Source organism: Pongo pygmaeus, chromosome 21, assembly GCF_028885625.2.
Source record: "Pongo pygmaeus isolate AG05252 chromosome 21, NHGRI_mPonPyg2-v2.0_pri, whole genome shotgun sequence".
Classification (NCBI taxonomy): Eukaryota; Metazoa; Chordata; class Mammalia; order Primates; family Hominidae; genus Pongo; species Pongo pygmaeus.
This window is the reverse complement of record NC_072394.2, coordinates 28,534,046-28,561,862: the sequence shown is the minus strand read 5'-3', so window position 1 is coordinate 28,561,862 and position 27,817 is coordinate 28,534,046. Positions and strand designations below refer to the sequence as shown.

Here is a 27,817-nt window from a genome sequence, read left to right as displayed (position 1 = left end):
GATATTGAGTAGACATCTAAAACTTGCTCTTCCCACAGCCTTCCAACTCAGCTGATGGCATGTCCAGGCTTCCAGTTGCCCAAGTCCATAACTTCAGAGTTAGGGAAAGTCGAGTGTGACCCACAATGCCAACTACCTAGAAACTAAGGTAGATCTGGGTACTGGGATTAAAGATATCATAAAATCATTAAAATGTTTCCTGATATGTTTGAAGTTAACTCATTTTATTTCTAGGATTTGGATTTCAACATTTTAATTTCTTTGGAATGTAAGTCACTTTTTGCAAGCTAAAAAACAGAATCAAACTAAGGTGATCTAGTCCTCTAGGTATCCAGGCTGATCCTTGGAATCGAGCAGAATGATGCCATACTACAAGGTGCTAGCAAGAGGGCTATAAACTCTAAATAATAACCACTAATCTACATGTTTCATTAGGAAATAGCCAAAAGTCCAGCCATTAAAGGAATAATCTGCAGAACATCTTGATTTACAAGGGACAAAATGATGCAAATTATATGCTGTCCAACCTACTGGTGAACTGGATCAGAATGGGCCAAGGACTGTTAAACTGTTAAAGTATTTACATTTTGAAAACTTGCTCTGCAGGATAAAAAAATTCCTGGTTGCTGTCAATAAGAAAGCAAGTAAAAAAATATTACAGATGAACTCACTGATCTTTGATTTTACTAAGGTCTTCCACCGGAACATGAAGGTAGGGATAAGTGTAGAGGATAATATACTCAGATATTTTTAAAATAAATTACTTAATAATAAGAAATTAGCCATACTACATTCTTCCATTTGCTACAAGAACAAATTGGCAATGAAGACTATTTAAAAGAAATGCTCAGGTCTACAGAGGGTGGTGGCAGGCAACACTTTTCCATTACAGAATAACGTCTATTCTTCCATGATACATATTCCTGTGGAAAAACTTGTCAGGGCCAAGGGATGAAAAACAGAGCATGTCCTAATTAGCTAACTGTAGGTTCACTTAACATCTTTGGGAAGGACCCATAAAATCTGGCCATTATTTTCTTAAACATCTGCAAGCTGCAGAATTCCTTAGTCCTTAGCTATAGTTTCTGCTAGGTATCTTAAAGCTGGGACAGTTCCACTGTGACTCTTCTCCTCAGCTATGGGGTGGGTGCTAGTCATCAAAGTCTGGAATGTCATCATAGGAGTAACCACGGTAGCCTTTGGATGCGTAGTAAGCGATGCGCAGGTGGTAAAATCCGGGTAGGAACACCAGAATGCCAATGATCAGGACTGGAATGGCCCGGTCTGCCCCCTGGTGGCAGAAGGAGGCAAACACATTAGTACCGTAAGAGTTACACATTTTAAAATAAAAAAACGTCACAGACCTAATCCTTAGATTAGTATTTTATACTCTTCAAGTACATTTTCTTTGAGTTGTATACCACCGAGGGAAAAGGTTTCCTCCTGATTATAAATTGAAGAAAAAATACAAAGTACTAACAATTATAAAGAAAAAAATGACCCATTCCCATCCAGATATTTTGGCTTCTTTTCCTTTTTTTAAAGCTCTTAGTTGTGAACACACCATACTCTGTGTCCTGTGGCCAATATTATTAAAACCTTTTCATACATTTAAATTGTAAGGATGTGTAACATACCACCGAAACGGACATACCACAGTTTTACTTAATTGCCCCACATACAGCTGCTGGACACTTCGGTTGTTTTTCACCTTTTGTAATTGTACAGATACCACTACAATAAACTCTTGTGTTTTTCTCAGCCTTTCAGGTTTTCTTTTCTTTCTCTTTTTTCTTTTTTTTTTTGAGGTAAGAGTCTTGCTCTGTTGCTCGGGCTGGAGTACAGCGGTGTGATTACAGCTCACTGCAACCTCGACTTCCCGGGCTCAAGTGATCCTCCCACCTCAGCCTCCAAGTAGCTGGGGTTACAGGTGTGAGTCACCATACCCGGCTCATTTTGTACATTTGTTTGTTTGGTAGAGATGAGGTCTCGCTATGTTGCCCAGGCTGGTCTCGAACTCTGGGGCTCAAGCAATCCTCCTGCCTCAGCCTCCCAAAATGCTAGAATTATAGGCTTGAGCCACTGCACCTGGCTGGCTGTGTTCCCTGTTGTGTGTTAGTTATAGTCAGAATTGGTTCAGGACAACTTAGATACTGTGTATGTGGGGACAGCCCATGAGAAAGAACCACCAACTACTTTAGGTTTCTAAGGTTTCATACTGAAGCTCAACAGGAACTCCAACCAAACCTAATGTAAGAAGGAACTGACTTATGAGGCACAGTGACCCCACACATATAACAGAATTGCTATTTCTCTCCAAATACTGACAGTATGTCCATGGCACTGCACAGCTACAATGACAGCATGCTGCTCCAGCTACAGCCCTTTACCAATCAGGACTCCTGTATGCCAGGCTCAGCCATGTTGTTCCAAACTATGACAGGGCAAACTGTCTAATATCTCAGGGGCCAAGTTTGCCTACCTGCCCACCACCTCCCTTATAGGAACTATGGAAGTTTACTGTTGCTCAAAGGAAGAAAAACATGTTTTTCCAACAGAGAACAAAATGTACAAGAAAATCTTTTTGTTTTTTCTTGTACCAGACATGAATATAAATCTGCTGTACCAGACATGAATATAAAAACAAAGATTGAACCATGAAAAAAAATCTAAAACATGAATAGACAAACAAAGAGTAATGAGATTGAGGCCATAATAAAAAGTCTCTTAGCAAAGAGAAGCCTGGGACTCGATGGTTTCGCTGCTGAATTATACCAGTTAAAGAATTAATACTTGGCTGGGCATGGTGGTTCACTCCTGTAATCCCAGCACTTTGGGAGGCCAAGGCAGGCAGATCGCTTGAGCTCAGGATTTCAAGACCAGCCTGGTCAATATGGTAAAACCCTGTCTTGACAAAAAATACAAAAATTAGACAGGCATGGTGGTATACGCCTGTGGTCCCAGTTGCTAGCGAGGCTGAGGTGGCAGGATCACGTAAGTCTGGGAGGCAAAGGTTGCAGTGAGCGGAGATCGCACCACTGCACTACGCCTGGTGACAGAATGAGACCCTGTCTCAAAAAAAAAAAAAAAAAAAAAAAAAAAAGAATACTAATCCTACTGAAACTATTCTGAAACAGACATGGAGAGAATACTTCCAAACTCATTCTACTAGGCCAGTTTTACCCTGATACCAAAACTAGGCAAAGACACATTGAAAAAAGAAAAATAGGCCAATATCCCTGATGAACATTGATGCAAAAATCCTCAATAAGGAGGATAATACTAGCAAACCGAATTCAACAATACATTAAAAAGATCATTCATCAGGACCAAGTGGGATTTATCCCAGAGAGGCAGGGATGGTTCAACTTATACAAACCAATCAATGTGATAAAATCCTATCAGCAGAATGAAGGACAAAAACCATATGATTATTTCAAACAATGCTAGAAAAGCATTTGATAAAATTCTACATCCACCTGGTGCAGTGGCTCACGCCTATAATCCCAGTACTTTGGGAGGCTAGGGTGGGCCTCACACTGACCATAATTAACACACAACAGGGAACATAGTAAGAGGGGTGCAGTGGCTAAAGCCTGTAATCCCAGCACTTTGGGAGGCTGAGGCAGGAGGACTGCTTGAGCCTAGGAGTTTAAGACCAGCCTGGGCAACATAATGAGATCTCATCTCTACCAATAAAAAAATTAGTTGGGTATGGTGACTCACACCTGTAACTCCAGCTACTTGGGAAGCTGAGGTGGGAGGATCGACTGAGCCCTGAAGATCGAGGTTGCAGAGAGCTGTGATCACACCACTGTACTCCTGGACTGCTTGAGTCTAGGAGTTCGAGATCAGCCTGGGCAACACGGCAAAACCTCTTCTATACAAAAAATGAAAAAAAAATTAACCAAGTGTGGTGGCACATGCCTGTGGTCCCAGTTATTTGGGAGGCTGAGGTTGCAGTGAGCCGAGATGGTGCCACTGCACTCCAGCCTGGATGACACAGTGAGATTCTGTCTCAAAAAAACAAAACAAAACAAAAAACCATACACTGGGGAAAGAACCAGTCTTTCCAATAAATGGTATTAGGAAAACTGGATATCCATATGCCGAAGAATGAAACTAGACCTCTCAAATCTCTTGACATATACAAAAATCAAATGAGAATGGATTAAACACTTAAATGTAAGACCTAAAACTATGAAACTACTATAAGAAAACATGGTGGAAACTCTCCAGGATGCTGGACTGGGCAAAGATTTCTTGAGTAATGCCCCCAAAAGCACAAACAATCAAAGCAAAAACAGATAAATGAGATCACATCAGGTTAAAAAGCTTCTGTACAGCAAAGGAAACAATCAACAAAGTGAAGAGACAACCCACAGAATGGGAAAAAATATATGCAAAGTATCCATCTGACAAGGAATTAATAACCAGAATATATAAGGAGCTCAAACTCTGTAGGAAAAAATCTAATAATCCAATAAAAAATGGGCATTTCTCAAAAGAAGACATACAAATGGCAAATAGGTATATGAAAAGGTGTTTAACATCATTGATCAAATAAATGCAAATCAAGACTACAATGAGATATCATCTCATCCTAGTTAAAATAGCTTTTTAAAAAATATAGACATGAGGTCTCACTATGTTGCCCAGGCTGGTCTCGAACTCCTGGGCTCAAGTGATCCTCCTGCCTCAGTCTCCAAAAGTGCTGGGACTACAGGCGTGAGTAACTGCACCCAGCCAAAATGGCTTTTATCCAAAAAAACGGCAATAACAAATGCTAGCGAGGATGTGGAGAAAAGGGAACCCTCGTACAATGTTGATGGGAATGTAAATTAGTATAGCCACTACGGAGAACAGTATGAAATAGAACTACCATATGATCCAGCAATCACAGCTAGGTATATACCCAAAAGAAAGGAAATCAGTCTGTCAAAGAGATATCTGCACTTCCATATTTATGACAGCACTATTCACAACAGCCAAGATCTGGAAGCAACCAAAGTATTCTTCAACAGACAAGTGAATAAAGAAAATACGGTACATATATGCAATGGAGTACTATTCAGCCACAAAAAAGAATAAGATCCTGTCACTTGCAACAACATGGATGAAACTGGAGGACGTTATGTTAAGTGAAATAAGCCAGGCACAAAAAAAAAACACTTTCCATGTTCTCACTCATTTGTGGGAACTAAAAATTAAAACAATTGAACTCATGGATATTGTAGAATGATGGTTACCAAAGGCTGGGAAAGGTGGGGGGAAATGGGGATGGTTAACGGGTACAAAATATAGTTACATAGAATGAATAAGCTCTAGTATTTGATAGCACAAAGTGACTAGAGAATAATTTATTGTACATTTAAAAATATAATAACTAAGGCTGGACGTGGTGGCTCACGCCCGTAATCCCAGCACTTTAGGAGGCCCAGGCGGGCAGACCGCTTGAGGTCAGGAGTTCGTGACCAGCCTGGCCAACATGGCAAAAACCCATCTCTACTAAAAATACAAAAATAAGCCAGGCGTGCTGGCTTGCCACTGTAGTCCCAGCTAACTCAGGAGGCTGAGGCAGGAGAATCACTTGAACCCAGGAGCCGGAGGATGCAGTGAGCTGAGATCGTGCCACTGCACTCCAGCCTGGGTGACAGAACAAGATATATATATGTATGTATATACATATGTATATATGCAGTGAGCTGAGATCGTGCCACTGCACTCCAGCCTGGGTGACAGAACAAGATATATATATATATATATGTATGTATGTATGTATGTATGTATGTATGTATGTATGTATGTATATATATAACTAAAAGTAGGCCAGGCACAGTGGTTCATGCCTGTAATCCCAACACTTCGGGAGGCCAGCCTGGTCAACATGGCGAAACCCCATCTCTACTAAAAATACCAACATTAGCCGGGTGCGGTGGCGCACGTCTGTAATTCCAGCTACTCAGGAGGCTGAGGCACAAGAATAGCATGAACCTGGGAGACGGAGGTTGCAGTTAGCTGATATTATGCCACTGCACTCCAGCCTGACTCTGTCTCAAAATAAATAAATAAATAAAAGTATAATTGGAATGTAACACAAATGATGAATGCTTGAGGGGATGGATACCCCGTTTAGCCTGATGTGATTATTATGAATGCATGGCTGTATCAAAATATCTCATGTATCCCCTAAGTATATACACCTACTATGTATCCGTAAAAATTGGAAAAAAAATTGAAAAAAAAAAAAAAATTGGCCAGGGGCAATGATTCACACCTGCAATCCCAGCACTTTGGAAGGCTGAGGCAGGCAGATTGCTTGACCTCAGGAGTTAGAGATCAGCCTGGGCAACATAGTGAAACCCTGTCTCTACACAAAATAAAACAAACAAAAATAAATAAATAAAAAATAAAATTAGCTGGGTGTGGTGGCACACACGTGTAGTGGCACACACGTGTAGTCCCAGCTACTCAGGAGGGTGAGGTGGGAGGATCACTTGAGCCCAGGGAGGTAAAGGTTGTGCCACTGCACTCTAGCTTGGATGACAGAGCAAGACCCTGTCTCAAAAAAAATAGACCACTGGGAAACACACACACACACACACACACACACACACACACGCGCGCGCGCGCGCACACACACACACGCACACTAGAGCCCTGGCTGACATTTTAAAAATCTCACAGCTTATTCCCACATGCCCGTCAGCTTACCCCTTTGCTGATGTAGCCTGACAGCAGGAGGGAGCCTATAATAATGAGAAAGGCGCCAATCAAAAACAGCACAGTGGCAAGTGCGATGGCCTTATAAGGGATCTTAGGAGGGGTTTTCTTAAACTGGAAGAGAAACAGAGATGAAAAAGACAACGAAGAACATTATGCAAATACCTGGGTTCAAACATTTAATTAATTATTTGTAATTTTTATGTTTTTGTTTGTTTGTTTTGAGATGGAGTTTCATTCTTGTTGCCCAGGCTGGAGAGCAATGGCGCGATCTTGGCTCACTGCAACCTCTGCCTCCTGGATTCAAGTGATTCTCCTGTCTCAGCCTCCTGAGTAGCTGGGGTTACAGGTGCCCGCCACCACACCCGGCTAATTTTTTTGGTATTTTTAGTAGAGACAGGGTTTCACCTTGTTGACCTGGCTGGGCTCGAACTTCTGACCTCAGGTGATCTGCCTGCCTCGGCCTCCCAAAGTGCTGGGATTACAGGTATGAGCCACCGTGCCTGGCCTAATTTTTATGATTTTAGAGACTGAGTCTTGCTCTGTCACCCAGGCTGGAGTGCAGTGGTGCAATTACAGCTCATTGCAGCCTCGAATTCCTGGGCTCAAGCAATTCTCTTGCCTCATCCTCTCAAGTAGCTGGGACTACAAGTATACGCCACCATGCCCAGCTAATTTTTAAATTTTTTTTTGTAGAGACGAGGTCTTACTATGTTGCCCAGGGTGGTCTCCAACTCCTGGACTCAAAGGAATCCTTCCACCTCTGCCTCCCAAAGTGCTGGGATTACAGGTATGAGCCATCAAGCCCAGTCTCAAACACTTTAAAACAGGGAGGAGAGCTCACACCTGTAATCCCAGCAATGTGGGAGGCTGAGGCAGGCGGATCACTTGAGCTCAGGAGTTTGAGACCAGCCTGAGCAATATGGTGAAACCTCGTCTCTACAAAAAATATAAAAATTAGCCGGGCGTGGTGGCATGCGCCTGCAGTCCCAGCTTCTTGGGAGGCTGAGATGGGAGGATGGCTTGAGCCCAGGAGATGAAGACGCAGCGAGCTGAGATTGCACCACTGCACTCCAGCCTGGGTGACAGAGCCAGAGCCTGTTTCAAATACAACAACAACAACAAAAACAGGAGGGTAATTAAGAACCAAACTAGATGCTTTATGTGTCTTAAGTATGTCCTACCACCCAGTGCAGCTCTGAGAAATAAAAGGGACTGGCAAGAGATGAAGCTCTAGTTATTGCTCTCACAGTTACTCAAAGGATTCTCAGAGGAATGTCATTCACTCTAGTTCGAATCTCATTCCATAAATCATTCATTGTATCATAAGAAACTTTTTTTTTAAAACAAAAACAGAAATAACTTTACTGTCATTCATTTGTTATACATATATTTATTAACTGCCTGGCACATAGATGGCTGTACTAACTTATGGGGATTTAAGAGATCCTGTCTCTACAAAAAATTTTAAAATTAGCTGGGTGTGGTGGCACATGCCTGTGGTCCCAGCTATTCAGGAGGCTGAGGTGAGAAGACTGCTTGAGCCCAGAAGGTCAAGGTTACAGTGAGCCTTGATTGTGCCACTGTACCCAAGCCTGGGCAAAAGAGCAAAAGAGCAAGACCCTGTCTCAAAAAAAAAAAAAAAAAAAAGAAAAAAAAAAAAAAGGCTGGGTGAGGTGACTCACGCCTGTAATCCCAGCGCTTTGGGAGGCCGAAGTGGGTGAATCACTGGAGGTTAAGAGTTCGAGACCAGCCTGGCCAACATGGCGAAACCCCATCTATACTAAAAATATGAAAATTGGCCAGGCATGGTGGTGCACGCCTGTAATCCCCCAGCTACTAGGGCAGCTGAGGTACAAGAATTGCTTGAACCGGGAAGGGGAGGTTGCAGTGAGCCAGGATTGCACCACTGCACTCCAGCCTGGGCAACAGAGCAAGACTACATCTTAAAAACAAAACAAAACAAGAGGCTGGGCGAGGTGGCTCACGCCTATAATCCCAGCACTTTGGGGGGCCGAGGTAAGATGATCACCTGAGGTCAGGAGTTCAAGACCAGCCTGACCAACATGGAGAAACACTGTCTCTACTAAAAAATACAAAATTAGCTGGGCATGGTGGCGCATGCCTGTAATCCCAGCTACTTGGGAGGCTGAGGCAGGAGAATCACTTGAACCTGGGAGGCAGAGGTTGTAGTGAGCCAAGGTTGTACCATTGCACTTCAGCCTGGGCAACAAGACTAAAACTCCGTCTCCAAAAAAAAAAAAAGGAAAAGAAGGCAATTTCAGCTTATTCCAAATGATTAGTTGTTTGTTCCACATAGCAAGTAAACCTGCCTTATGAACAAATTCAATTCAAGGTTAAGATTCAGAGACAAATTTTCCAAGGTTTGGCTCATGGTTGTGTCTGACCTAAGTGGCTGGAAGCTTCCCAGATCTTTCCAGATCTATTTTTATCTCTCCTTCAAATGTGGGTCCAAAGAGTAATTTATTTATTTATAAAGGATGGGTTCCTGCTACTTCCTCGTTGGCCCTAGTTCCACCTAGAACATTCTATTGTAAGGGGAAGTGCGCAAAAGGAGATGCTGTAGTATTGACTAGTTTATAAATGGTTAGGGTAGGATACAAACTTAATAAATACTGTGTTTTACTTACTATTTATCACAAAGAATACCTTTAATAAATTGGATCTCATGACATCAGGAAAGAAGGAAGATTCCCACAATCTGCTGGCTTTAGTAGTAAGTTTCTCCCTTAAAAGGTGAACTGGCTTTGACTAAAGTGTAAATAAACAGTGATAAAAAAAATTCCACCTAACAAAAATTTTAAAGTTCCTTAAAAAAAAAAATAACAACAAAAAACTCCACTTAACAAAACACAATCTGATTAGTTTCTGAATAAAGTAAATAAAACCTGTAACTACAAGGCTCTGGCATTACAACTAAAAATTCTTAGAAATGGACAATACTGGAATTGGTTTGAAACTACCCTGCCACCACCCTCTTCTGCAATTATGGCTGAAAGGGTCTCAGAGCTGAGTTTTCTTCTTGTTGCTCCCTCTAATCCCCAAGGATAGTTAGCAAAATCTCCATCTGGAAGGTCTTCCTGCTAACTCAACAGAAACACAGCCAGCCAGTCTTGTCAGTTCTCTTCCGCATTTACCTGAAGGTCAATGTAGCCATCATCTGTGCTGGAGAGCCTTGAATATTTCACTTTACTACTGGGGATTCCAGTAGCCAGGTTGGTACGGGACGGCATCATAACACGCTGACACAGCTACAGTTTAAAAACAAAAAACCCATTATTGTCTATAGGTGACAACGGTGCATTATAGCCAATGAGTTCAGGATTATTAGATGCTGTGCATTGGAGTTCTGGGTTGCCATGTCAGACTAGCAATGGGCAATTTACACTTCACTGCTAAATTTTCATTGTGTCAGAGGCATATGCATACGGAAAACCAGATATGCCTCCGACACAGTGAAAAGATTCTCACTATGCATTAAATATCTAGTCTGGTCTGTCCTTGTAGAATAACAGTGAAGACACTCACCAAGAATCACATTCCAGTTTATTTTGCCACCAAGATTCCCTGACTTTTAATTTTTCCAAAGTCACACAGAGACTAGGTAGAATAATGGGGACTTAAATCTAGGTCCACCTGACAGCACAACATTGCCTGTGCCCTGCTCCCGCTTTTAAGAAAAAGCAAGAGGAGCATATACTCAAATGATTCTCTTGTTTGACAGGGAGGGAGAAGAGGGCAGGGAATGGAATACACTCACATCAGCATTTTGCCTATTTCCCCTCCATAGAGATCAACCTTTTAATGCAAAAGATCTGTAAAGTTTCTTGCCGTAAATTTGTGTTTTTTTGTTGTTGTTTGTTTGTTTTGGAGACGGTGTTTTGCTTTGTCACCCAGGCTGGAGTGCAGTGGGTTGATCTCAGCTCACCACAACCACCGCCTCCAAGATTCAAGCGATTCTCCTGCCTCAGCCTCCCGAGTAGTTGGGATTATAGGCATGCACCACCACGCCTAGTTAATTTTTGTATTTTTTAAGTAACGACTGGTTTTCACCATGGTGGCCGGGCTGGTCTCGAACTCCATTTTTTTTTTTTTTTTTTTTTAAGGATACTTTTTCTCTTTAATGTGCATGCCCATCTCTGAGAAGCTGCCCCCAACAGGTTTGGTCCGGATTTAGCCCACATGGGGGCTTCTTTCTCACTTTTGTTTTGGCTGTTCTGCTTCTTTTTTTTTTTTTTTTTTAATGAAGTATTTATTGATCATTCTTGGGTGTTTCTTGGAGAGGGGGATATGGCAGGGTCATAGGAAAATAGTGGAGAGAAGGTCAGGAGATAAACACATGAACAAAGGTCTCTGGTTTTCCTAGGCAGAGGTCCCTGCGGCCTTCTGCAGTGTTTGTGCCCCTGGGTACTTGAGATTAGGGAGTGGTGATGACTCTTAAAAGAGCATGCTGCCTTCAAGCATCTGTTTAACAAAGCACATCTTGCACCGCGCTTAATCCATTTAACCCTGAGTTGACACAGCACATGTTTCAGAGAGCACGGGGCTGGGGGCAAGGCCATAGATCAACAGCATCCCAAGGCAGAAGAATTTCTCCTAGTCAGAACAAAATGGAGTCTCCTATGCCCACCTCTTTCTACACAGACACAGCGATAGTCTCACTTTGTTGTCCAGGCTGGAGTGCAGTGGCGCAATCTCTGTTCACTGCTGCCTCCGCCTCCTGGGTTCAAGCAATCCTCCTGCCTCAGCCTCCTGAGTAGCTGGGATTACAGGCGTGCGCCACCATGCCTGGCTAATTTTTGTATTTTTAGTAGAGATGGGGTTTTACCATGTTGGCCAGGCTGGTCTCGAACTTCTGACCTCAAGTGATCTGCCCAATTCAGCCTTCCAAAGTGCTGGGATTACAGGCCACTGCGCCGGGCCCCTTGTAAATTTGGATACAGGCCTGGCTATACTAGTGCCTCCAGAAGCGCCCACCTCTCTGTCCCATCCCAAGCACCGAAAGTAGTGATTTCATTTTCCTAATTACTTCTGTACCAACCTTAAGAAACGGAATATGGTACAATATCTTACAAGAAATTTTAAATAAAGAAAGAAAAAAAATGGAATAACAACCTGGTTTCTTGTTTAAAATATTCAAAGCAGACAGCGGTAATGAAATCATGGCTATTATGTCACTAGTTTAAGAGACAGTGGGTAAGTTTGAAAAATCATAACATTTAAATTAAGACAATTTGTATTAATAGGCTGGGCGTGGTAGCTCATGCCTGTAATCCCAGAACTTTGGGAGGCTGAGGTGGGTGGGTTACCTGAGGTCAGGAATTCCAGACCAGCTTGGCCAACATGGTGAAACCCCATTTCTACTAAAACTACAAAAATTAGTCGGGTGCAGTGGCACACACCTGTAATCCCAGCTATTCGGAAGGCTGAGGCACGAGAATCGCTTGAGCCTGAGAGACGGAGGTTACAGTGAGCCGGGACTGCACCACTGCACTCCAGCCTGGGCGACAGAATGAGACTGAGTCAAAAAAAAAAAAAAAAAAAATTTTTTTTTAAATTTGTCCACTTATCCTCCATAAAGTAACAAAGCTACGTGATCAAAATGGGTAAATATATTTTAGTCAGCGTTTTTAAATTCTAAATTCAAAAACACATCTTTAAAAAAGAGAAAACTGGCCAGGCGCAGCGGCTCACACCTGTAATCCTAGCACTTTGGGAGGCCAAGGCAGATGGATCACGAGGTCAGGAGTTCCAGACCAGCCTGGCCAATATGGGGAAACCCTGTCTCTACTAGAAATACAAAAATTAGCTGGGCATGGTGGTGGGTGCCTCTAGTCCCAGCTACTTGGGAGGCTGAAGCAGAAGAATCGCTTGAAGCCGGGAGGCGGAGATTGCAGTAAGCTGAGATCGCACCACTGGGCTCCAGCCTGGGCGACAGAACTAGACTCCGTCAAAAAAAAAAAAAAAAAAAAAAAAAAAAAGAAAATTAAGTATTTCAATAAGGGCATAAGGGCAATATAAAAAAAGGACTAGTTTTTCTCTGGGATGGCATTTTGAAAATTCATCATTATTATCATCACAATAATGGTGGTTAGTACTTACCTAGTCTTTGTTAGATGCCAGCTGTTCTAAGTACTTTGTACATACCTAATTCCAAAAAATAACAAACTGTTTTTCTTTTTTTCTTGGTGTTTTCTTTTTTTTTGAGACGGAGTCTCGAAGTCTCGCTCTGTCACCCAGTTACTGACCCGATCTCGGCTCACTGCAACCTCCGCCTCCAGGGTTCAAACGATTCTCCTGCATCAGCCTCCCAAGTGGCTGGGACTACAGGCGCCTGCTACCACGCCGGGCTAATTTTTCTATTTTTAGTAGAGACGGGCTTTTTATTTTTAGTTGAGACCACCATATTGGCCAGGCTGGTCTCAAACTCCTGACCTTTTGATCCGTCCGCCTTGGCCTCCCAGAGTGCTGGGATTACAGGAGTGAGCCAGCGCGCCCGGCCTAACAAACTGTTTTACGTGGCTTGCAGTCAATGTAAAATAACTAACATAATTAAATAATTGGTGCTAAATATTAATGTCCCTTTTTATTGACTACATCCTGGTCTAGAAATCAAGTATTTAAAAATTAGCATAATGTTAATCTCTATACTTTTCAAAAAAGATTGGATCAAACTGCTTCAAATACTAGGTTTTTAGTGTTGTGATCCCGGCTGCATTTAATTCTATAAAACAAAGTTCAAACTACCAGTATGTGTGGTTTTTGAGGCAATTTAACCACATCTAACTTGCAGTTAGACTTTTTTTTAAAGTACGTCCCCTGACATTAACTGTTCATACATCCGCATCATAACAATACATCGCAAGGGCGTGAGGGAGAGGGGAGACGAATGTTTACTCTTGGCAAAGAGGATTCTAAAAGAGGGGAAAAATAAAAATGAGCATTTTCAAAGTATCAGTCTTCGTTCCCAACAGGCTTTTTACCAGCTCACCGCTACCCCCAAACTCCCTCAGCACCTGAATGTTACGAGACTTCTAAAAGCATTATAAAACGTTTGGCACAGTGCCTGGCATTACGCGCCTCTACATACGTTATTCTCCTGCCCGTCTTCAGACCTTACCAGGCAGAGAAATAAGAACCGACGCGAATTTAGACCTAAAACAAACAAAACGGGATTCTGGAAAGAGGCCAACTGTGGCAGGGAGGACGAATGCCCCACACGGATGACTCGGAGCTTGATTTCGGCGGGGAGCGCGGTCTCGGACACGCCCAGAGCCCGAGAGGACGGTTCTGTCCCCGCCCCGCCCCGCCGCACACACGCCTTACCGGAGCGCCGCGCCAGGCCGCCCGCACACCCAGAGCTCGCCCACGGTTGGCAGCGCCCGAGGTTGCATGGCATGGCCCGCTTAAGTGCCACTCAGCCCGCCCCAGCCGGGATCAGTGCGCCGGAAGTGGCGTCCCGGAAACAGGCGCGTCGGAAGTTGCGTCTCCGGCAGCGTTTGTCTCCTCACCCAGCTTCCCGGGCTAGACCTTGCTGAGTGTCACCTGCAGGAGGCACCGGGACTCCGGGGCTGCACGGGCCTAATGCTTCTTCGTGGGTTTTGTTTAAGCAGCCGCGACCTGTGCCTGCCGCCGGCTACCTCCGCTGTGGCGGGCAAGCACCTAGGGTCCTCGCCTACCTGGGTCACAGGCCCAGGGCAAGCCGGCTACGTGGTTTCTTCCCTCCTCAGTACAGGGGCCAGGCTAGAGACCGCCGTGGCTTCCCAGGGAGGCAGAAGCCGAGTCCGTCGCAGCCTCAGGACCAGCAGTCAGAGCGGCCAGATATCCGCTGCAAGGCGCCAGCCTTCCATGGGCGCGCGCCGTCAACACCCCACTACCACACTTCCCTTGAGTAGCACATTTGTCTGTGCTGTCAACACCCCACTATACTTCCCTTGAATAGCCCCACAAACTTGGGCTAATCTTTAGGCCTTGTCCAGGTAAAAGGCCTGCCCACAAGGGACATTTTGCGGCAAATGAAGCTTTTTAAAAAGTTAGGTTTATTAAGGTATTATTTACACACAAGTACAAATAGATGAGCTCTGAAAATACATAGGTCCTAGAACCATCACCAATCTAGATGGAAATATATCCATCACCCCAAAGTTCCATCGGGCTCTTTTGCAGCCTATTTCCTTCACTCACAGGCACACTGTAGGAAAATTAACTTACTACTGGATATGGTTAATTCTCATGTCCAGTAACTAGAACTCAGTCCAAGTAATTTAAGAAAGAAATCAGTCATTTAATCTACCAAACACAAAAATGCACTGGAAAAAAGGATTATGATAAAGCAATTTTTAAAAATGTTTTTTCTAAAGCCAAATTGAGCAACAGGGGTTGTATACCTACTTTAGTGATACTAATGTTAGTAAGTTCTGATAACCTACTACTATTAAACCAGCCAATAATTTTTTTTGAGATGGAGTCTCACTCTGTTGACCAGGTTGGAGTGCAGTGGCATGATTTCGGCTCACTGCAACCTCCACCTCCTGGGTTTAAGCGATTTTTCTGCCTCAGCCTCCCAAGTAGCTGGGACTACAGGCATGCACCACCATGCCTGGCTAATTTTTTTTTTTTTTGCATTTTTAGTAGAAATGGGGTTTCACCATGTTGACCAGGCTGGTCTCGAACTCCTGACTTTAGTTGATCCACCTACCTCCCAAAGTGCTGGGATTACAGGTGTGAGGCACCGTGCCTGGCAAAAAATTCTTAATACACAGCACACAGTGAACTTGTAGCTATTAATGGGAATGTTTTTAAGTCTTTCTTCACAACTTCAGGGCTTTTTCACTTTCTTGGTTGGATCCAACATCCATGGAATTTAAGACATCTTCATCCTTTGAGTGAAGTTGCAACGTGTACTTATACTAGAGAAATTTTGTACAACCATACTCCTTGGGCCCCATTACAGATCTACTGAAACATCCAAGACTCTTGTAAGATTCCCCAGGCTAAAAAGAAACACTCCATTAACATCTTATAAAGCCCACACGACTTTGGGTACATTAAGCTTCTGAAGAGTAGTAATTTTTGCCAAGTAAAATGAAATACACAGGATTTGTACTTCTCGCTTGTTCCTTGAGCTCAAATTGGAATAACAAGTTTGACAAGTGAATCCCCTAAAATATCTAGTAAACTACTGTATTTGAAATCCTTTTGATCTCCATCAGGCTGCTCTAAACTGAAAAACCATTTACACGAAAGGGTAGTTGTAGCTGGGAATTCAGTAGGATACTTCCAACAGTCCTGGTCAAAATGAAGACACTGCCCTGTGATGTTTGAAATTCAAGTAACTTTATTTAAATTCAAAAACAATTCTTAAAACTGCATTTAGAGTCAAGACCCTTTTGTATTATAAAAATCACAAGTATTTCTAAGAGACAAAAATACTACTAGGTTAACTAGACCAGATCTGACTTTGGACTTTATTCTTTAAACAAATTGCAGAGAATAGAGAAAAAAATAGGTTATTTACAGAAAACAATATCTACATATGTACTTAGAGGTACAAATTTGGTGACAGAAAAGACTTCAGTATATGCTGGCATCTTAGAAGCAGTTCTCAAAGAGCTTAGTTTTATTTTCTTGAATTTTAAGAATGCCTAAGATCCTTCTTCATCCTCGATCTTGGGAGCCAAGTAGTATTTTAAGTGTCCCATATCAGCAATTTTATACTCTACAACTGAAAGACAGGAAGATGGTTAATTACTGAGGAGTATCACATATGACTACTTACAAAACAAGGTTCAAATTTATTATCTTACCAAGGGGTACATCTGCAGACATACTGAGTGTCACCGTTGAAGAGAGTGGAGTGGCTTTTGTAAAGAAGTTCAGGTACCTCAGTGCAAAAGTTAGTTGAACTGGTTCATTCATCTCTATGGTAACCTACAAAAGATTCATCATTGAAAAACATCAAAAAGTTGCAATCTATTAGCTCATTATATATTTATAAAAACCCACAAACACTTTTATTGGTCACTTTGGAGGGAGCTATGAAAATTTTGAAGACTGATACATAAAGCAAAAGATTCGATTATCTAGCTTGTCTTTCCTATAGCTATAATTTAGATAACCAAATTATATAATATGGGAAAGCTTTTCTTTATGGAAGTTTTTCTAATAAGCAGCCAATAAGTGAATAAAACGTATTAATTTCAGCTCTGCAAACTCTAATTAATGACTTAATGGATCTAGACAATGACTATTACAGCTGCTAACATTGCAAAGACATCCAGACACCCTGTGCCTCCTACTAGAGGCACACACCACTACCTATAAAGTATTCTTGCTCTCACCCCCGAAACAAAACACCCTGAATATCAAGGCTCCAGGGCTATAGCTACCAGTCTGTAGGACACACAGGGTAGAGGAATTTATGTATACACAGGAATGCAATCAGCAAAATCCAAACTCTGGAAAACTTAACAAATGATCTAATTTCTTCAACAAATAGATTGTAATGGAAGGGGGAAAATGAAATTAGAGGAAACCAGGCTAGGTGTGTTGGCACACACCTGTAGTCCCAGCTACTTGGGAAACTGAGGCAGGAGGCTCACTTAAGCCCTGGAGTTTGAGGCTGTAGTGAACCCTGATTGCACCACTGCACTCCAGCCTGGGTGGACAGAGCAAGACCCTGTCTCAAAAACAAAGAAAAACAGAAAAAGAAAAAAACGAGGTTGGCAGGAATGGAAATGTGATTCAGGAAACAGATAAAGAATCAGCTTTATTAATTTAAAAAAAACCTTTCGACTGAATTTTACCTTTATTTAAACTAAATGTTGACTACCCATTCAAGGAACAAGAGAGCAATATATAGTATTTATTGTAAGCTTATAATATGCCAGACACAGCATATGCTAAGCTCTTTAATGCCACCATATTTAATCCTAACAAGCTTATGAGGTTAGGACCTTTGTCCTTGATTTACAAAGTTTTAATTTATGCCCAGGTTAGCGAGTTTTTTTTGTTTGTTTAAGATGGAATTTTGCTCTGTCACCCAGGCTGGAGGGGAGTGGCATGATCTGGGCTCACTCCAACCTCCACCTCCTCGGTTGAAGTCATTCTCCCGTCTCAGCATTCCAAGTAGCTGGGATTACAGGTGTGCGCCACCACGCCCGGCTAATTTTTTTATTTTTAGTAGAGATGGGGTTTTGCCATGTTCTTTCTATTTTGGTTAAACAAGGGCTCTCTAGGTACTCTCAAAGTTGCATGAAGTCTGCTTTCTAGCCTTAGTGAGAAGTCTCCTTCCTGTTTAACCTTTGATTCCTACAGCCTGTGACTTTGGCTAAATTGTCACTTAAGGTTGCTCAGCCTGCTTCTCCACCTTTAAAATGGGCTACCAATTGGACCCACAACATGTAAGCTAATATTAGGATTATATAAGCGCTCCTAACAGGTAGACTTTTACTCCTAACCATATCCTTCTATTGAGTTGCTGTCCTATGCTCAATTATTTGGTAATAGAGTAAATATCTCCAGAAAGCTAAAGGTTATACGCCTAACTTCCCAACCCTATCCTTAAGAGCTGGTGTGGGCTTGATCCATAAACCATTGTTCTGTGGTATGTACTTGTGCTGAATTTGTATTCCCTTCTTGTAAATATAATTCTAAATTGGATGACACTTATAAATCAGTTGCAGATTTCAACAGTATCTCAATTTTCAGAAATTACTTGGGATCCAATTCTGTCTACTTTTAATTTTAGCAATTAACCTAATAAGCAGTATTACAATTCTCTTCAAACTATTTTCTTTTTACTTAAAAACTACTTACAGCTTCCTCCTCTTTATCGACATTACTTGTCTGTGACAATTTAATGTTTCCATTTCCAAGTTCTCCACTTGCAGAAAATTTCACTCCGTCTTTTGCACAGGATATTACAACAGCATCTCCAATATGGCTGAGATCTCGGCATATACGTGCAAATTCACCAGAAGGCATCTTTACTACACAGCTGTACTCTTGTTCCTATTAAGAACAAAAATTTTCCAAAAGTTAATTGTTAGAAGTTTAATGATTTGGCACCCTCACTTTCTTAAAAGGCAACATCTAAACAACTCAGAATCAATATTTTCTGATTACTTTAAAATATGACTTGTGTAATTTAACAAACTCCACTCAAAAAAAAAATGGCTATTAAATGCACTATCCAGGGAACAAGAGCCTCCTCCTCCTCATCCTCCAGGGATAAAGTAAGAGAACATTAGAGTATGGCACAGAAATGATGATGGTGCAAGCAGGCCTAACTACTTTCTAAAAGAAAACAAGAGAATATGATATTAGGCATTTTCAACATTCAAACATTTCTTCTCTCCTTTGGTGTTTATAAACCTAACCTGGATAAATTTCTTCCAAGACAGCTTTAAAATCCACTTAATAAAAACCAAGCATTCTAGAAGGAAACAAATTTTAAAAGAGGTTCATGGACGTTAATGCAAATAGGCAACTGGCAGTTGTCTATTTAATAAATAGACAAATCTAACCTGTGAGTTTTAGACTTGTGGTAAACAACAACTATCCAAATACTAAAATCTCTCTTTGAAACATGCACCAGTAGATATATTTCTAGAAAAAGTTGTTATGAAGTAGGCTTAAATTATATTAACATATCTTGACGGAGGAGGATCACTTGAGGCCAGGAGTTCCCGACCAGCCTGGGCAAGACTGCCCCCACACCCACACACAAAAATGAAAAAATTAGCCAGGTGTGATGGGACAGGCCTGTAGTCCTTCCTAGCCACTTAGGAGACTAAGGCAGGAGGACTGCTTGAGCCCAGGAATCCCAGGTTAGAGAGAGCTATATGGCACTACTGCACTCCAGTCTGGGCAACAGAGCCAAGACCCTGTCTGTAAAAATAAACAAACATTCTATGACATAACTATCGTGCCTGTGTACAGCACTCTCTACAATGAGAAACTGATACTCACTGGAATTCCAAGTTGTTCAACATCTAAATCCATCAACTTCATTTCATAGTCTGAAACTTTTTCCTGGTCTACCAAAAGAAAGCAGATGTTGTTGAGAAATACTGACACAGAGTTTTGATTTTCTGTAGCTTCGTAACTCAGTAAAAAGGTACGACTTACTTGGTGCTTCAAATACTAGCGCCAAGGTATCCGCATTATCTTCGGCCCTTAGTGTAATGATATCTTCATTGCCGGCGCATTTTAGTATTTTGGACATACTAGAAGACAGGAGACACGTGGTTTAAAATCAACACCATCTGCTGAAGGTCTGTATTTCTAATGCAGTTAGAAGGGGTTATCACTCTCACCCATCAGGCCGTCTCAGAACTGGTGGAGGGTAAACGTACTGCTGGAGGATGCGAATATTAATGCAGACGTTTTGGGATGCATCTGGCAGTATTTATACTAAAATACCACCAGCAGTCTCCCTTCTGGATAGAAACAATCTCCTGCCACTAAGTAGGATGACAGGCTGACACATTTCTCGCAAGGGCATTATAAAGCATTTAAAGTCAACCGCGACTGAGCTGGGAGGATCGCTTGAGCCCAGAAGTTGGAGACCAGCCCGGGCAACACACCGAGACCGTCTCAGAAACAAGAAAGCCACAACTAAAGCGTCCATTCAAGGCCAACAGGATTTAGTGAACAAAGAGCCCTGGAGCAGTGGAGCAGTGTTCCTGGCATTGCGGAAAAACCCTTGATTTTCCCGCCACCACCGGCTTTGTGACTTTGGCGCGAAAAAGTAGGTTCGCGCAGCAGCCAGCGCGGGCTTTTCCGAACCGCGCGCTCAGCTGGGCCCCACCCCGCTGCGTGGCAGGCCAATGAGAAGGCGCGGATGGCCCACGCCAGCCAATGAGGGCTAGGCTCGAAATCGCTCCCGCCAAGCACCGGAGGTGCGGGTTGGCAGGAGCCGGCTTCCCGGCGCCGCGAGGCTCACCTGGTGAGGTTCACGCCCATGGCCAGGTTGCGGTCGCAGCGGTAGGTATCGAAGCCCTCAGACCGCAGGGTGAGCTGCACCAAAGAGACGTGGGACGAGTCCATGCTCTGCAGGTTTACGCCGCTGGAGCTAATGTCCCAGCAGGCCTCGTTGATGAGGTCCTTGAGTGCCTCCAACACCTTCTTCAGGATGGAGCCCTGGACCAGGCGCGCCTCGAACATGGTGGCGGAGTGGCAACAACGCAGCAACAGGCAGGCGGGAAGGAGGAAAGTCTAGCTGGTTTCGGCTTCAGGAGCCTCAGAGCCAGCGGGCGAACGTCGCGACGACAGACTGAGACCTAGAAAGACGACGACCACTCTGCTACGCCTGCAACCGTTTAATGCCGCCGCGTCCACAAGCGCGCGCTCTCACCCTGCGCCGCGTTGCGACGTCACCACGCTGTCCGGCCCACGGCCTGGGCGGGGAAGACTTTAGGGCCAATCGTGTCCATGCTCCCCGCGAGGCCCGCCCCCTAGAGCATACATTGGAGGAAGCGGGCGCAGGGCGCGGCAGCGTCCCGCAGGTCTCCCAGCCTCTTTGACTCCTGAACCCGGCCGCTGAACAAGTCCGGGCATATGTGGGGATCAGGCCCTGGCCCCGGTTCGTCAAGCCCCAGCTTTATGGTGCCTCCTCAGCCTCCCACTACGTGGGTAGAAAGTTTCCAGCCACGAAAGTGAAAGTGAAATGCAAATCAAGCCTACCGGGAAGAAAAGCCTCCTTGCAGCCTGAAGAGTACAGCTGCTGCAAATATGCACTTTATTTTTCAATTACAGAATTGATGCGCTCCTAAGTGTCACACGATAAAGAGGTGAATTGTTATGTTAAACTTAGCTCCCTATCATCCTCTTAACATTCCCCCGCCAGCTCTTATAATCACTCAATCGTTCATTGTATAAAGCTTTTAAAGCTTTTTTAAAAGTTCGAATACACCTTTTCAAAAATGCACTCATTCCGTAAACACTTGGAAAAGTACTTAATAAAGTACATTTAATTTTATGCCACGTACATCTTTTTTATATCAGTACTTCTTTAAAAGATAGCATCACATGTATATAACATAATTTATCAATCTCCTGTTGTTTAACTACAAACACCTTTGAGCACTTAGGCAATTTTGGTGCTATCAACTCCTTGAAGTAATACGGCTGACTCAAAGAGCGTACACATTTAATATTTTTTTCTTTTCTTTTCTTTTTTTTTCTTTTTGAGATGGAGTCCTGCTCTGTCATCCAGGCTGCAGTGCAGTGACGTGATCTCGGCTCACTGGAAACTCCGCCTCCCAGGTTCAAGTGATTCTCCTGCCTCAGCCTCCCGAGTATCTGGGATTACAGGTGCCCACCACCACGCCTAGCTAATTTTTGTATTATTATTATTATTATTTTTTTTAGTAGAGACGGGGTTTCACCATGTTGGCCAGGCTGGTCTTGAACACCTGACCTGAGGTGATCCACCTGCCTCGGCCTCTTAAAGTGCTGGGATTACAGGCGTGAGCCACCACGCCCAACCAGAAATTTTCAATTGTTACAGGATGGACAGGATTTGTTGTTTCTCTCTTGCTTTCTTTACACCACTTCTCTTTAGTTACTTTTAATATCTTGGTCAGCAGAATTCTTTAGTTTTTCTACCATGTGTCTAGGTATGGATTTAGTTTTATTTGTCTTGTTGAGGGAACTGAAGATTCATTTCAAGTCTGACATATTCTCAATCATTATGGCTTCAAATATCTCCTCTCCTTAGTCTATTCTTTATCTATGGAATGCCTTTCTTTCCTTTTTTTTTTTTTTTCTAGTTCAGCTGTGACTCCATACAAGGTTCTAAGATGAGTTTCACAGTCTCTTCCCTGGATTTTGTGGAGACTTAACTTTACCCTTCTGTATCAGCCTCTTAAAGCACTGGGTCAGCCTTAAAAGGGAACAGGAAAGGACATTTCTATTATAAGATGCCTTCAGTTGTAATATGTACTATTATTTTATGTAGCACAAGCAAGAACACTGTCAAACTATTTTTTTAATTATTTTTTAGAGAGGGGGTCTCCCTCTGACACCCAGGCTGGAGTGCAGTGGCAAGATGACTGCTCACAGCCACCTCCAACTTCTAGGCTCCAGGGATCCTCTTGCCACCTCCCAAATAGCTGGGACTACAGGGGTGCACCACTGTACCTGGCTAATTTTTAAATGTTTTTGTAGAGAGAAGGTCCCACTATGTCGCTCTGGCTGGTCTCCAACTCCTGGGCTCAAGCAATCTTCCCAATCGGCCTCCCAAAGTGTGAGATTACAGGCATGAGCCACTGTGCCCAGCCTCAAACTGTTACACAATGCTTTATCACTTAGAATTTCTTTTTTTTCTTTTTCTTTTTTTTTTTTTTTTTTGGAGACAGAGTCTCACTCTATCGCCCAGGCTGGAGTGCAGTGGTGCGATCTTGGCTAACTGCAATCTCCGCCTTCTGGGTTCAAGCAATTCTCATGCCTCAGCCTCCTGAATAGCTAGGATTACAGGCATGCGCCATCGCACCTAGCTAATTTTTGTATTTTTAGTAGAGACGGGGTTTCGCCATGTTGGCCAGGTTGGTCTTGAACCCCTGACCTCATGTGATCTGCCTGCCTTGGCCTCCCAAAGTGCTGGGATTACAGGCGTGAGCCACCGCACCCGGGTCTATTTTGTTTTAAAAGAACTTTTAGACTTTAAAAACATTCTTATTATATATTACTCTTGTGCAAACATGAAAAAATTTAAGCTACATTGGTTAAGGCATTCCTACTGTTTCTCCACTCAGTTAGTTGCTGATACTGCTGTTTTTCTGTATAATATCCTACTCTGTGTTGTCAAGGGTATTGATGATGCAGTATTTTTCAATAGTGCTATTCTATTGTCTCTCGAATTTCTTGCAAGCCTCTGCTACTCATTTGTAAGTTTTGATGTTGGCACTTTCTTGCTTTATGTGTGATGGACTACCCATTTGCATACATCTCAATATCAAAGCATAATACAGCATCATCTGTTTGTGGTTATTTTCCTTTCTTGGGTCCGTTAAAATCTCAGTTCCTTTGCAAAATGCGGAATGTGTTCATTCCTCCAGTGAGGAACATTTGCTTCACTAAAAACAAATGCATATGCTCCACTACTCTGTTTCAGTTCTGTCTGCTTACATAATAACATTTTGGTTTAATGCCAAATTACATGTAATAGATTTGAAGACATTTTAAATGTCAATTAAACTCTATCCATGTGGGACCCACCATGTACATGAATCTGTTTATTTCTGCTATTACAGAAGTGATGTGCTCCTAAAAGTGTCAAATGATAAAGAGGTGTACAGTTATGTAAATTTTATGTTAAACTGAAATGAGGACGTAAACATGCCTATGACTGTGGTCAGAGAAGGCCTCTCTGAGGAGGTAGCATCTTATCAGAGAAGACAGCTGTTTGGAGAGTTGGAAAAAAGCATTCTAGGCTGAGAGAATAGCATGATTATAAAAGTCAGCATACTTGGAATATATTCAGACAAGTTTGATGTAGAACTCAGACTGATGTGTCTGAAGCAAGAGTGGTGCAAGGTGAGGTTGCAGACAGGCTGGGGTGAGCTCTTGCAGGACTTTGTAGGCTCTCTAAAAGTGCAAGGGAATGTGGTCAACAGCAGATCTTTGATGTGATCCAATTTACATTTTAAGTGGCTACTCTAACATCTAGTAAAGGTACTATTGGATCAGTGGAAGAAAGAATGAAATAAATTTTGATCAGATAATTGGTTAAACTATTAGAAAAGAATAAAAGCTGTAGACTTTTCTGGATGGGCGCAGTGGCTCATGCCTGTAATCCCAGAACTTTGGGAGGCTGAGGTAGGTGGATCATCTGAGGTCAGGAGTTCGAGACCAGCCAGGCCAACATGGCGAAACCCCGTCTCTACTAAAAATACAAAAATTAGCTGGGCGTGTAATTCCAGATACTAGGGAGGCTGATGCAGGAGAATTGCTTGAACCCGGGAGGCAGAGGTTGCAGTGAACCAAGATTGTGCCACTGTACTCCAGCCTGGGTGACACAGCAAACCTCCATCGCAAAAAAAAAAGACTTTTCCTAATAATTATTCACTAAATTCTAGATAAATAATTCAAATTCAAATCTTGACCCAATAAGAAATGGAAAAATATTTTGGTAAATATTTATGAGATCTTCCTATGGGCTTCTAAACATAAGAAAAAAACCCATAAAACATAATGAATGACCATATAAGTTTTAAGACTTCAGTATGCCTCAAAGGATTATATTGGTTAGTATAGATTAGGTTTCAGTGACAGAGAACTCAACTTGAATGGATTAAGAGAAATAGAAAATTTATTCATCTAAACAAAAAGCCAGAGGTATCTGGCCTCCACTGTCCAGTCCTAGTCTTAGTAAATATGTGAAGTTTGTCAGCCACATTAATAAGCAAAGAAATGTAAATTCAATGGAGACAGAATTTTAACCTACCAAATTAATAAAAATCATGTTAACACCTGGCGTGTTAGGAAGGATTCAAGGAAGTAGGCACTTAAATACATTGCAAGTGGGAGTATACATTGGTATAATTTTTCTGGTGGAAACTTGGAAATGTGTATCAAAAGCCTTAGAATTTTACTTATTCTTTGACACAGAAATTCGATCTCTAGAGTTTTTTCCTACAGAATAAATCAGGGGAATTTACCAAGATCAAGCATGCTTAAGAATGTTTCTTGAGCCAGGTGCGGTGGCTGACGTCTGTAATCCCAGCACTTTGGGAGGCCCAGGTGGGCGGATCACCTGAGGTCAAGAGTTCAAAACCAGCCTGACCTAAAACCCCTGTCTCTACTAAAAATACAAAAATTAGCCGGCTGTGGTGGCGGGTCCTGTAGTCCCAGCTACTCGGGAGGCTGAGACAGGAGAATTGCTTGAACCTGGGAGGCGGAGGTTGCAGTGAGCCGAGATCACACCATTGTACTCCAGCCTGACCAACAAGAGGGAAACTCTGTCTAAAAAAAAAAAAAAAAAAAAAACCAAAAAACCAAAAAACGAGAGAGAGAGAAAGGCCCTAAAGCTGGCCTAAAGCCCTATTAGCATGACTTCCACGAGACCCCTGTTCGTCACACAGTACTGACTTCAGGAATATACTTGATCTGAGTTCCATTAACCTGAGAGGGCTGAGTGTAATGGATGAGAAGTTTGGTCAGACCACATTTTAGGATGTTATCCATCCTAGTAATCATACTGTGCATTCTATAATTCTGACTTATGTGTATTGGTTCTCCAAGCCTCCTTTTATTAGGCTGGATTTGAAAAGGAACAGCTGAGTTTCTAGAAGGACTGACATGACACTCACTTAGATATGACCTTTCATAACTATGTGCCCCTAAAAGTGAAGTTCTAGACACTAACATCTCCACCTGTCTTAGAAGATCATCTTGCTTGAGTGCTGTGGCTCATGCCTGTAATCCCAGAACTCTAGGAGGCCTATGTGGGAGGACTGCTTGCGCCCAGGAGTTTAAGACCAGCCTGAGCAATAAAGTGAGACTTCATCGCTACACAAAAATTTAAAACTTAGCTGGGTGTGGTGCTGCACACTTGTAGTCCAAGCTACTCGGGAATATACTTATATAGAAATGAGGAATATATAATGCTGTTTTCAGAATTCTCACTACCTGCCCCAAAACTCACAGCTCAGGTCAAAATTACCAATAGGAAATTTTAGCCCGGCATGGTAGCTCATGCCTGTAATCCTAGCACTTTGGGAGACCTAGGCGGGAGGATCTCTTGAACCCAGGAGTTCAAGACCAGTCTGGGCAACATAGTGAGACCCTGTCTCTAAAAAAAGGAGAAATAAATTAATTAAAATTTAAAAATTGAAAAGAAGAAAAATGTAAAATTATATATTTTAAAAAACGAAATTGCAATTCTTTTGTGTGCAAGTGTCTCATTGTGAGATTACAATATGCTTAAGTTGGGGACCCAGTGTTATATGTGTTTTACATCACTTACAGGGCAGTGAATAGAAAGAACAGGAAACACCAAAGGAAATGCTGGAGCAACACAAGTATTAATAAATTCAGGCAGGCAGTATAGTATGGTGGTTAGAGTGTGGGCTGGTAACAAACCTGTTTGTGTTCTAATTCTTACTAGGCACTTTCTAGCTGGGAGACCTTGGCTAAGGTCCTTTTAAAAGTTTTAAATCCATCCAACAAGTACTTAAAATTGATGTGTCAAAGGCATAGAGGATGCACAGTAAACAAAGTAGACAGCACTTCTGTCCCAAAAGAGGTCTTTCCGTAGTCCAGAAGACAAATTTGAAAAACTGAGGAAGGGCTGGTCGCGGTGGCTCACGCCTGTAATCCCAGCACTTTGGAAGGCCGAGGCGGACGGATCACCTGAGGTCAGGAGTTCGAGACCAGCCTGACCAATATGGTGAAACCCTGTCTCTACTAAAAATACAAAAGTTAGCCAGGCGTGGTGGCGCGCGCCTTGGAATTGTTTGAGCCCGGGAGGCAGAGGTTGCAGTGAGTCGAGATCATGCCACTGCACTCCAGCCTGGGCGACAGAGCGAGACTCTGTCACAAAAAAAAAAAAAACCAAACCAACAAACAAAAAACAAACAAACAAAAAAAAAACCACTGAGGAAGATCTTAACTGTAAAATTCAAATCATACCCACTTCCAAGCCATGTGTGGATTAAACGAGATAAGCCAACTAAAGCGATTACTCAGCTCAGTGCCTAGTATACAATTAATGCTCAACAAGTACTAGCGACCGCTTGGCAAAGCAACGCAGACTGAAGTGTGGGTTTCATTTCTCATCATGTGATAAGTGATAAAATGCTCTTAACCAGGTCGGCTCACCTGGCCTTTCCATTAGACCTAAGTAACGTCTACTTACTTGCGTAAGGGAAGAGCTCTGGCCCAGGTCAGCAAGCATTTGTCAGGCTGGAGCCTCCGGGTGGCGCTTCTCGCCCTCAGTAACCGGTTACCTCCAGAACCAGGGCGCCAGCTCCGGCCATCCGCGGTTAAGCGGGAGCTCTCATTGGCTAATCGCACCCTGAAACGCACGCCTTTTCCCGCCCCTGACGCTGCCGTCCAATGCGCGCCT

The 27,817-nt window shown here is 42.7% G+C and overlaps 2 protein-coding genes and 1 non-coding gene across 6 annotated transcripts; all 3 read right to left on the bottom strand.

The window, feature by feature from the left end:
- Window positions 1-203: 203 nt before the first annotated feature.
- On the bottom strand, window positions 204-14,208 carry TMEM230 (transmembrane protein 230). Of its 3 annotated transcripts, none has more exons than XM_054467887.2 (4): window positions 14,071-14,208; window positions 9,882-9,995; window positions 6,715-6,837; window positions 204-1,291 (listed from the first exon to the last, which is right to left on the bottom strand). In XM_054467887.2, the coding sequence occupies exons 2-4, from the start codon at window positions 9,978-9,980 to the stop codon at window positions 1,151-1,153; spliced, it is 363 nt and encodes a 120-aa protein (XP_054323862.1). In that variant the 5' UTR covers window positions 9,981-9,995; window positions 14,071-14,208; the 3' UTR covers window positions 204-1,150. The 3 variants fall into 3 exon arrangements, with proteins under 3 accessions (XP_054323862.1, XP_063515068.1, XP_063515069.1); XM_063658998.1 differs by having other exon boundaries at window positions 13,865-14,185; XM_063658999.1 differs by lacking the exon at window positions 6,715-6,837 and having other exon boundaries at window positions 13,865-14,194.
- Window positions 14,209-16,063: 1,855 nt separating this feature from the next.
- PCNA (proliferating cell nuclear antigen) lies at window positions 16,064-27,792 on the bottom strand. Of its 2 annotated transcripts, XM_054467884.2 has the most exons (7): window positions 27,608-27,792; window positions 20,693-21,029; window positions 19,876-19,973; window positions 19,717-19,784; window positions 18,562-18,756; window positions 16,551-16,674; window positions 16,064-16,468 (listed from the first exon to the last, which is right to left on the bottom strand). In XM_054467884.2, exons 2-7 carry the CDS (start codon window positions 20,911-20,913, stop codon window positions 16,389-16,391), a joined length of 786 nt encoding a protein of 261 aa, XP_054323859.1. In that variant the 5' UTR covers window positions 20,914-21,029; window positions 27,608-27,792; the 3' UTR covers window positions 16,064-16,388. The 2 variants fall into 2 exon arrangements, with proteins under 2 accessions (XP_054323859.1, XP_063515067.1); XM_063658997.1 differs by lacking the exon at window positions 27,608-27,792 and having other exon boundaries at window positions 20,693-22,138.
- LOC129022184 (small nucleolar RNA SNORA26) lies at window positions 22,524-22,646 on the bottom strand. Its single transcript, XR_008496273.1, has one exon. It is a non-coding gene; the product is annotated as a small nucleolar RNA SNORA26 (small nucleolar RNA).
- Window positions 27,793-27,817: the final 25 nt, after the last annotated feature.